The sequence below is a fragment of the Oncorhynchus nerka genome, linkage group LG5 (genome assembly GCF_034236695.1).
Source record: "Oncorhynchus nerka isolate Pitt River linkage group LG5, Oner_Uvic_2.0, whole genome shotgun sequence".
In the NCBI taxonomy this organism is placed as follows: domain Eukaryota; kingdom Metazoa; phylum Chordata; class Actinopteri; order Salmoniformes; family Salmonidae; genus Oncorhynchus; species Oncorhynchus nerka.
In genome coordinates, this window is record NC_088400.1 from 26,691,217 (window position 1) to 26,703,217 (window position 12,001).

Here is a 12,001-nt window from a genome sequence, read left to right on the forward strand (position 1 = left end):
ACTACAAATACTAAATCAATAAATCATACAGGACATACTACAAATACTAAATCAATAAATCATAAAGGACACACTACAAATACTAAATCAATAAATCATAAAGGACACACTACAAATACTAAATCAATAAATCATACAGGACATACTACAAATACTAAATCATACAGGACACACTACAAATACTAAATCAATAAATCATAAAGGACACACTACAAATACTAAATCAATAAATCATACAGGACACACTACAAATACTAAATCATACAGGACACACTACAAATACTAAATCAATAAATCATAAAGGACACACTACAAATACTAAATCAATAAATCATAAAGGACACACTACAAATACTAAATCAATAAATCATACAGGACATACTACAAATACTAAATCAATAAATCATACAGGACACACTACAAATACTAAATCAATAAATCATACAGGACACACTACAAATACTAAATCAATAAATCATAAAGGACACACTACAAATACTAAATCAATAAATCATAAAGGACACACTACAAATACTAAATCAATAAATCATACAGGACATACTACAAATACTAAATCAATAAATCATAAAGGACACACTACAAATACTAAATCAATAAATCATACAGGACATACTACAAATACTAAATCAATAAATCATAAAGGACACACTACAAATACTAAATCATACAGGACACACTACAAATACTAAATCATACAGGACACACTACAAATACTAAATCAATAAATCATAAAGGACACACTACAAATACTAAATCAATAAATCATACAGGACACACTACAAATACTAAATCATACAGGACACACTACAAATACTAAATCATACAGGACACACTACAAATACTAAATCATACAGGACACACTACAAATACTAAATCAATAAATCATACAGGACACACTACAAATACTAAATCATACAGGACACACTACAAATACTAAATCATACAGGACACACTACAAATACTAAATCAATAAATCATAAAGGACACACTACAAATACTAAATCAATAAATCATACAGGACACACTACAAATACTAAATCAATAAATCATAAAGGACACACTACAAATACTAAATCAATAAATCATAAAGGACACACTACAAATACTAAATCAATAAATCATACAGGACACACTACAAATACTAAATCAATAAATCATACAGGACATACTACAAATACTAAATCAATAAATCATACAGGACATACTACAAATACTAAATCATACAGGACACACTACAAATACTAAATCAATAAATCATACAGGACATACTACAAATACTAAATCAATAAATCATAAAGGACACACTACAAATACTAAATCAATAAATCATACAGGACACACTACAAATACTAAATCAATAAATCATACAGGACACACTACAAATACTAAATCAATAAATCATACAGGACACACTACAAATACTAAATCAATAAATCATACAGGACATACTACAAATACTAAATCAATAAATCATAAAGGACACACTACAAATACTAAATCAATAAATCATACAGGACACACTACAAATACTAAATCAATAAACCATACAGGACACACTACAAATACTAAATCATACAGGACACACTACAAATACTAAATCAATAAATCATACAGGACACACTACAAATACTAAATCAATAAATCATAAAGGACACACTACAAATACTAAATCAATAAATCATACAGGACATACTACAAATACAAAATCAATAAATCATACAGGACACACTACAAATACTAAATCAATAAATCATACAGGACATACTACAAATACTAAATCAATAAATCATACAGGACACACTACAAATACTAAATCAATAAACCATACAGGACACACTACAAATACTAAATCATACAGGACACACTACAAATACTAAATCAATAAATCATACAGGACACACTACAAATACTAAATCATACAGGACACACTACAAATACTAAATCATACAGGACACACTACAAATACTAAATCAATAAATCATACAGGACAAACTACAAACATTTGAACTGAATCTGATGATGCTGACATTCAGCTAACTGCACCAATATAAACCAAGCATGGACTGGATAATGTCCCTTAATCTGTTGGACTACTGTCTGTGGACAGAGTACTGCTCGGTGTGGGCAGTAGCCTCCTGTCATTACCCAGTATGGCAGCTGGTCTGGTCTGGGATGGTCTGGTAGCTTTGGTCATCAGGGTTGGAGTGTTACCCGAAGGATTCATCACAGTTAAAAACCTTAGGAGATAAAAATAACTTCAGGTTCCTATACTTTTAGGAAAAAAAGTGCTATCTAGAACCTAAAAATGGTTATTCGGCTATCCCTATAGGATAACCATTTGGAGAACCCTTTTTGGTTCCAGGTAGAACCCTTTTGAGTTCCATGTAGAACCTTATGGAGACAGCCGAATAACCCTTTTGGAACCCTTTTTTCTAAGAGTGTAGTATATTGACAAATTAAAACACCAAATGCATAGTCCCATCTCCCACATGGCGTTAGGGTTGGGTTTAGTCTGTCTTAACCATTACCAAGATGTGTAGCTATGCAAGTGTTTTTCAGATCAGCCACTGAGTAAATCCAAATTCTAATCGCTACACATTACGTAACATATGTCCGGCTCAACAGAAGACTGATATATACTACCTGCTGAAGTTTGGATGGATAAGAGGATGTCCACACAGTGAGACACAGGCCAGAGTGCCAATATCTAGGGTTCCCACAGAGTCAGGCCCATATAGAGAGACTGTATGTGGGGTTCCCCCCCAGGATGGCTCCACCACAGAGGCCTGGTGCAGGGGGACATCCAAGTACAGGCTCAGGGGGTTGGTTAGAGGTAGCCCAGGGACCGAGCTCAAAACACCAGCCTTCTCAAGCTTACGCCACTTGGCTCTGCGGTTTTGGAACCACACCTGGACACACAGGTGTAGCAAGTGGAGAAATGTCAGGAGCCTATTGATGGATCCATGTCTGACTACTATGTGTTGCAGCCTCACACTAAATAAGAATCAGCTCCAAGACCAACATTTACAGTATAAAGGGAAAAAACAAATGATTGAGTATGTGTACCTGGACTCTTGCCTCCGTCAAAGTTAGACTTGTCGCCAGTTCTTCTCTAGGGAAATAAAGAGCCATTGATCTATGAACAGTTTGAATTGTCTTTTAGAATAAACATGATTGAAAGGTGAGGTATGTGGTATACTACATAGCAACAAGACCCCCACTACTCATGTCAATAACCAGTAGTAATGATAGCATAATGTTATTACCTGGCAAAAATGTCTGGATAATGAGATTTGTGGAAAGCCCTCTCCAGTTGGTCCAGCTGGAAATGAGTAAAGGTGGTTCGATAAAGTCGTTGCTTCTTTGAGTTGATGTTGTGTCCATCTAGGCTTTCTGCTGTCAGCTGCTCTGTTGGGTCTCTGCTGGAGCCCAACTCTGTCTCTCTACTAGTATTTACTGGGAGCTCCATCCTGGTATCTTCTTGTAGCTGTGAAGTAGCTTTTTTGTTCTCCTCAGGAGCAATACGATGTGTTACTGATATCTGCTTGGACTTGTTGGATTGACTCTCAGTCCCTTTGAGAGATGTAGGACCCATTGTATCCACTGCTTGGAAAATGTGCACAGTTAGTCATTTATCGTGTAACATAATTATTTTCACCTTTTTTTTTAGAAATTTCACCATTCACAAACAATTTCCCCTGCGCCACTTACAAAAGTTAATTGACAATTTTCCCTAAATTTAGTTTAGGTACAGTACCTCTGTCGATCCCAGTGTCTTTGGTTGCATCTTTGCCCAGAATGGAATCAATCAAATAAGACGATGAAAATGTAAATGTCTGTAGCCCATGTGATGACTTCTGGTTTGTAGGATGGTTCTTCTTTTCCCAATCCTGTGGTTTAGGAGACCACCTTACAGCCCTCTCACTCATTTCTGTCCACTACAGATGAGATCTTTGAGGTACTCTGACAGAAGAGTTAGATGTGAACAAAGCATTGGCTCTCAAATAGTGGAAGCTGTGCTGCTCTCTATTGGTTCATCACTGTAGGGTTGTCAATGTCATTAGCATCTTTACTTTTCCATCTGCCAGGATAGGGAACATGCAGGATGAAGACTTTATGTCCAGTTGTTTGTGAATTTGTAGATTGATAGCCCTACTTTACCATGAATGAGCAAAAATAAGTAATACTACTAGCAATATTAATATAATTTGTTTTAGTATCAGCTCTAGCAATATAACAGTAGCTGTAATAGATAACTGTAGCTGTATCCTTGTAACGGGGTTGATTGGTACTGAATTATTTTATTATGAAAGACTTCAATTTACTGACCATATAAAGTAATTACACTTCATTTGAATTAAACCACTAAATGACATTCAATGATGATGGGAGATGAGTGCACTCTAGTGGCCACCTGTGGAAATCAATGTGGAAAGAAAAAGATATCTGAACCACAGTTTGTAAACCCAGAGGCGCAACATTGCGAGACTTCCGGGTACGCTTGCGAAACAGACCAGGCAGGGGTTTGATGTTGGAGAATCAAAGACAGAATGGAAAAATCTTTCCTTAGTTGTCAATTTTCTCTAACTCTAAAGGCACAACCAAGATTCGAGCCGACGTAAGTAGTTGAGGACGTTGTTACTCCGACCTCGTAAAAGTGACAAACTGACACGTATATAACTTTGTATCGAACGAGTGCCTTTGATTTGACGGCCTGCACATGCGCAGTTCGCCGTGAGACGACCGTTAGACCCTTTGACGTTTTTTACGCATGAGCTTAGTTAGTCAACGTAACCATGACATCACCTAAAAGTGTGATAAGGGATGTCTATTAGAGAAGCAGTTTTAGCCCATCGTCATACTGTACTGTCTTTGTCTGAACAGCAATTTATATCAAATGAAATCAGTTTATTGGTTGCCTACACAGATTTGCAGATGTTATCACAGGTACAACAAAATACTTATGTTTTCTAGCTCCAACAGTCAGTAATATCTAGCAATACAAATGAAGTCGGACGTTTACATACTTAGGTTGGAGTCATTAAAACTCCTTTTCAACCAATATCAGGACTATGAAAATCAGCTAATTTAATTTAATCAATGAGGAGGCAGGCACATGGAGGCCAGCCCACAAGTTGGTGTAAATGTGGTTTAATTAAAGCATGGAGGGGCCTCTGATAAATGTACAGATTTATGACAGTAACTATTAGTAGGGAAGTGCCAGGAAAGGATCCTATTTGAAACTCCAAACCTCAATTTCTCACTTTCTTACGCAAACACAGGGTGTCAATATTGCCACGCACATCGATTTGGAATCCCAGCCAGCCTGTCCTTCAGTCAGCCAGCAATAGCCTGCTCCCTGCTGCACAGCTTTTAGCTGTAACTTAGAAAATGGCAGTATGCAGACTGACTAATTGACCAAGCAGTCTTTTTGATGGTGCCCAGGTCCTATTCGTTTAATCTGGGCAATACTCTGGGAATGTGCACCAGCATGGCTTCACTTATGCAAATCATATTTTTGAATTAACATGCCACAGGAGGGGATATTTGACATAATATGAATCAGTGAGGATAATGTTGTGTGTGTCTGCATGTGCACTGCATCACCATGTTTGATTTTCAAATCAACAAGTTCAAAACTAACCAGTCTGAACCATTTTCTATCAGATTATGTAATTCATTTGTCCTATGATGTTCCTCTCAGGGAGAAAAAGAAGCCTCACAACGGATCGAGTGGTTTATTCCACCGGATGGCAGTAGTACACCATGTGGAAAACTATCTAAGGTACATTCTAAATCTATATTTGTAAGATTTAGGCAATCATATTTATATCATATATTCCACACGAATGAACCCTATGTTTAAGACTTGATCACACAGTGAAAACATGAATATTAAAAAAATGGGTGTGGTCATAAGGGTTTACATCATTAGATTTATTTTCTCTTGTGTAATAGCAAACCATGTTGCTTTATGTTGACACTTGGCCAAAGAAGAATGCTTCCAAGTAAAGTTGGATCGATTGTTGGATCATTGCTCAGAACCATAGCGGTGCTCCTGTCACGTTCTGACCTCAGTTCTTTTGTTATGTCTTTCTTTTAGTATGGTCAGGGCGTGAGTTGGGTGGGTTGTATATGTTAGTTTTTCTATGATTTGCTATTTCTGTGTTTGGCCTGGTATGGTTCTCAATCAAGGCAGCTGTCAATCGTTGTCCCTGATTGAGAACCATATTTAGGTAGCCTGTTTTCTATTGTGTTTGGTGGGTGATTATTTTCTGTTTTCTGTTGTGTGTCTGCACCAGCCAGAACTGTTTTCGGTCGTTCTCTTTGTTCGTTTTGTTATTTCCGTGTTCATTTAATAAATATGGACACATACCACGCTGCACCTTGGTCCTCCTCTTCTTCTGCCGTTACAGCTCCGCCCAATTTAGCCCATGTGGCAGTCAATGAAACACCTCTGGGATCTGGGTCTTTGTGACAAGCAAGGACAGAATGTGCTCAGCCCTGAATTGTTCACTTTTCAGAAGAAGTTAAGCGGAGAAGTGTACATGTGTATCGAGAGAATAGGAAGAGAAGGGGTGACTCTTTGGTTTCTCGGGTGGAAGAGAAGAAATTCTGACATCTTGCTCGGAGACTGTGGAAAACAAGTTATTTTCTGTTGATGTACAATTCAAAAGATTTTTAAAACTGTGGTCCCATTCAATCTACGGACCACCACTCTACCACTGTTCAGTCTTCAAAATCAAATAAAATGTTATTGGTCACATACACGTGTTTAGCAGATGTTATTGTGGGTGTAGCGAAATGCTTGTGTTTCTAGCTCTGACAGTGCAGTAATATCTAACAAGTAATATCTTCTCTTCCCTGTAATGTTTGACATGTCTTTTGTAATGCCAAATTCATTATCTTTCAAAATTCAATCTTACAAGCCAGCATGGAATCATTTGATGATAATCGTTCATCACATTTATTTTTGCTTTAGCTATTCTTCTATTTTCACCGCTTGGGTTTGTGTCCAGATCAGCCTATTGCCCTATATCAGCACACACCATTCCCTCATTAGAGTCCTGTGAGGACTGACCTGTAGAGACCTCATTAGAGTCCTGTGAGGACTGACCTGTAGAGACCTCATTAGAGTCCTGTGAGGACTGACCTGTAGAGACCTCATTGGAGTCCTGTGAGAACTGACCTGTAGAGACCTCATTGGAGTCCTGTGAGGACTGACCTGTAGAGACCTCATTAGAGTCCTGTGAGGACTGACCTGTAGAGACCTCATTAGAGTCCTGTGAGGACTGACCTGTAGAGACCTCATTAGAGTCCTGTGAGAACTGACCTGCAGAGACCTCATTGGAGTCCTGTGAGGACTGACCTGTAGAGACCTCATTAGAGTCCTGTGAGAACTGACCTGCAGAGACCTCATTGGAGTCCTGTGAGGACTGACCTGTAGAGACCTCATTGGAGTCCTGTGAGGACTGACCTGTAGAGACCTCATTGGAGTCCTGTGAGTACTAACCTGTAGAGACCTCATTAGAGTCCTGTGAGGACTGACCTGTAGAGACCTCATTAGAGTCCTGTGAGGACTGACCTGCAGAGACCTCATTAGAGTCCTGTGAGAACTGACCTGCAGAGACCTCATTGGAGTCCTGTGAGGACTGACCTGTAGAGACCTCATTAGAGTCCTGTGAGAACTGACCTGCAGAGACCTCATTGGAGTCCTGTGAGGACTGACCTGTAGAGACCTCATTGGAGTCCTGTGAGGACTGACCTGTAGAGACCTCATTGGAGTCCTGTGAGTACTAACCTGTAGAGACCTCAGAGTCCTGTGAGGACTGACCTGTAGAGACCTCATTGGAGTCCTGTGAGGACTGACCTGTAGAGACCGCATTGGAGTCCTGTGAGGACTGACCTGCAGAGACCTCATTGGAGTCCTGTGAGGACTGACCTGCAGAGACCTCATTGGAGTCCTGTGAGGACTGACCTGCAGAGACCCCATTGGAGTCCTGTGAGGACTGACCTGCAGAGACCCCATTGGAGTCCTGTGAGGACTGACCTGCAGAGACCTCATTAGAGTCCTGTGAGGATTGACCTGTAGAGTCTCCTCATACAACGCCAGACTGGGTGCCATCCCCCTCCATCCCAGGCAGTCTGGTTGAGGAACCTGAGGAAGGAAGAGAGCGAGAAAAAGGGAAAAGAAAGAGAGAGAGAGAGAGGAGACTTCCTCCTCAAAATACTGCCGGGTCACCTTGATCATTCACCAATTTGCTGTCGGAATTAACATTTTAAACTTGGTGTGAATTAGATAGTTTTATGTCTCTACATGACAGTTTTCTATATGAAATGGTTAACAATAATCATATTGTTTATCGTGGGAACATGTTGTCTTGCATGTGAATGAGTCCCAGGTGTTAGTCCCACTCTGGCACATTTCTCAATTACAACCCTCTCTCATATGTCAAGTGTTTGCTTTAATAATGACCTCAAAACACCACTGTCAATTATTTGCCTTCCACAGGATTAGCCCCAAGGCAATCTTGGTTTCAATTCCATTCTATATTTTGCTATGCACCCATTTTTGTCTCTCTTAACTGTTAGGTAGGTTGAAATATCGTTTCATTTTGCAGCTTTTTGATAGTTCACACTGATTTAGATACAGCGCTAATTCATTGGATACTGTCTGATAGAGGAAGGCAGCCATGTGTTTGACACAGTTTTTCTAACACTAGTTTAGGGACGATTATTGGCCCTTTATGGGCTGTACAGTGCTGATTTGCTGGGCAGCAGGGAGTCAGAATTAGTGGGCCATAAACCTGATGGTGCATTACAACGTCTTTAATATGCAATAATGGCCAAAGATGCTCTCAGGGTAAGAGCCAGAGCCCATGGGGAGTCCTGTTAACTGTACATTACCTATGTACTGTGTGGGTTGTTTGCAGTGTGTTTGCTTATATAGTCCTATACAATATTGTCCATGTTGTGTAATAAATGTACAGAAATTAGCGCATAGTAGTTTTTGCAGTATGTTGTTTAAGTTAGGGTTCTATTGGCCATGCTAGTTTTCACAATACAATCTTCAATTTCATGAGAATTATACTCTGTAGACTGTTGCATCTATACATGCGTAGTTGTCATGAAACAGATAGCCTTCATAGATTGACTCATCCTATCTCTTCTTTCTCAATATGTTCTCATGGCATATTTAAGATATTGGAATTATGGGAAGGAGAAAGTAGGCTACATAATAAATCTACATCAGATATATGAACAGAATGTACCCTTTTCCGCTCATAAAATATACGTTTTCCTCTGGAAGAACATTGGGTTTTCCTCTGGAAGAAGATTGTGTTTTCCTCTGGAAGAACATTGGGTTTTTCTCTGGAAGAACATTGGGTTTTCCTCTGGAAGAACATTGGGTTTTTCTCTGGAAGAACATTGGGTTTTTCTCTGGAAGAACATTGGGTTTTCCTCTGGAAGAACATTGGGTTTTCCTCTGGAAGAACATTGGGTTTTCCTCTGGAAGAACATTGGGTTTTCCTCTGGAAGAACATTGGGTTTTTCTCTGGAAGAACATTGGGTTTTCCTCTAGAAGAACATTGGGTTTTCCTCTAGAAGAACATTGGGTTTTCATCTGGAAGAACATTGGGTTTTCCTCTGGAAGAACATTGGGTTTTCCTCTGGAAGAACATCAGGTCTTCCTCTTCAAGCACACCCCAAATGTGGCTAAAGTTGACATGATTGAAAGGTATAAAGCAATAGTCATATTTACGGCTGTGAAAATGAATTCAGAAGCAGGATTTAGCCTCATGCCAGATACGAAGAACTAGACGTTCAATTACATTTTCTGTATATGTTTCTTAATGTTGACAGTAATTTGTGGTCTCCGAAGGCAGCTGTGGCACAGCGGTTGAACCAACTGGCTTTCTGTTTCCTTGTTCATCTAAGAGAAATGCAATTTAGGCTAGAGACAACTACTGTAGTCTGGGCTTCTCTCCTACTTGTTGTACTTAATAAAGTTTATGACAAGCGTGGCTATGTTTTGATTAGAGTGATATTCCTAGCTTTAGCAATAAGATGGGTAAAGCAAGCACACTGTCTGCTGAAAGAAAATACAATTGCTTCTTTAAAAAAATGTGTTGCACTGGCTGTACATCTAGCTGAATGCTCTTTAGGGACCAGTGTTTGAGAAGAGTTTTAGACCTTATGAGCCACCTTTGATCACCGGTTCTGTCTGTGTTTCAGATAATTGGACACTAATTACAAGCATCAAACACATTCTGCTCTCACTGCAACATATCTGTTCCTCTTCAGGTCTCACTGTGTACAACATAGCTAGACTGTTTACTTCTGTTGTGGTAGGTTCATGTTGTTGTCTTTTTCATTCAAATCATTAGACTATATAGGAATGTATCACACTATAATGTATGTATAAAACCAGCCTCTTGAGCTCCATGTTTAATGGCATCAAGAGCCAGTGGTTCAAGGCTGTCGTGCGTGTTGGGCGATGTGGTGTCATCACCATCAGCACATCAACTAGAGACACCTTAATGACAGCCTTCTCTCTTGTTCTCTCTCTCTACACACACACACACACACACACAGATCCCCCCCCTCCAAACCCAACAGTAAAGTCACCTACGAAGCCCATCACACAGGGAAGCAGGTCTCTGAGAACAGCACAGACCCTGTCACACTTAACTGATCCATCAGGCAGGCTGAGCTGCCAGTGATAGCAGAGTGGGCCTCACCATCTCTGCTTCCTGCCCAGGAGGGTGTCACCGGAGGAGGGGACACTGCAGATGGGTCTAATGTCACTTAATGTGGAGGCATGAAGGCTCCTCTTAATTAGCCTGTGAGTCTGATTTCTCGGATGGAAACAAAGAGGGCACAATAGGAGGGCTCCTTAAAACACGTGGCATTTGCTTTTCTCCTTGATTATAGGAGTTGCAGTGTGATGTAGGCCACCTAATGGGCACACTGTGGTCCCCAGCGCTGGCTGATGTATGGCATCACACTCTGAGGATAGTCATCACTCGACTGGTTCCTCAGTTACCGTGTAGAATCACAAAAGGCAGGTATAAATTATTGTTAGGCTAGTGTTTAGCAGGGGCTAGACTGGGGAGGATTATTATCAAATCTAAATAAAGGATACAATTGCTTGGGTCTTAATATTCTCTTGCTCTCACATAGACATTTCAAATGTTGTCCTCTGATATTGACTGTACCTTTAGGACAGTGAGAGAGTACACTTATTAGTGAAATTAAGCAATAATCCCAGTGACTATAATTGCAGGTGGAGGAAATTTAGGCGTTGATTGAATGTGATTCTTTTCCAGCCTCTAGCTACCAGTAGCTGGTTTAAGTTCCTGAACTCGGAGATGATCAAATCCTAGAGCCTAGAGCCAGCCTCGATGATTGTAGGTCATGCCAGTCAACACGAGTCAACACTAGTCTCATCAGGCAAAAGTAATCCTGACAGGAGTGATGAGGCAGTGGATGCATGCTAAGACCATCCTGGTTGATTGACACATGACAGAGGAGAAAGGTTTCTCGGGTAAATGTAAAGTACTGTATATTATAGTGCTGGAATTCATTTGACATCTATGTGTCACCGTATTGTTTTATGTATCCATCCGATATACGATAGTATTGTCGTAGCATTGACTATCATTAAATGTTAAGACTGTTATATCATCAAATCTATGTGTAATTATTCCTTACGTGATTAAGCTAATCATGTAACTTTAGTAACTTTAATTAACTATGAAGTCGGGACACCACAGGAATTTGTTTATAGTCTCTTATTTCCTGAATGAACTCTTCAGATATTTTCATATCTTGTCGATTACAGTCTTCTATTAATGTATTGTTACCTCATCAGTCTCATTCCTGAATGTCGCAAACCCTTTGATATCTGCACGAACTCTAACATAAATCATGAATCAGCGATATAAACATTGGCTTAATTATTTATTTACTAACTAAT

General features: G+C 39.5%; 1 protein-coding gene and 1 long non-coding RNA gene across 2 annotated transcripts; one reads left to right on the forward strand and one right to left on the reverse strand.

Moving 5' to 3' along the window:
- Positions 1–1,641: 1,641 nt before the first annotated feature.
- Positions 1,642–3,978, reverse strand: LOC115129902 (aristaless-related homeobox protein-like). The gene is made up of 5 exons (XM_029660699.2): positions 3,779–3,978; positions 3,288–3,624; positions 3,088–3,133; positions 2,665–2,930; positions 1,642–2,258 (listed from the first exon to the last, which is right to left on the reverse strand). The coding sequence occupies exons 1-5, from the start codon at positions 3,948–3,950 to the stop codon at positions 2,099–2,101; spliced, it is 981 nt and encodes a 326-aa protein (XP_029516559.1). The 5' UTR covers positions 3,951–3,978; the 3' UTR covers positions 1,642–2,098.
- A 544-nt stretch (positions 3,979–4,522) lies between these two features.
- LOC115129903 (uncharacterized) lies at positions 4,523–6,773 on the forward strand. The gene is made up of 3 exons (XR_003863696.2): positions 4,523–4,639; positions 5,726–5,806; positions 6,546–6,773. It is a non-coding gene; the product is annotated as an uncharacterized LOC115129903 (long non-coding RNA).
- The last annotated feature ends 5,228 nt before the right edge of the window (positions 6,774–12,001 follow it).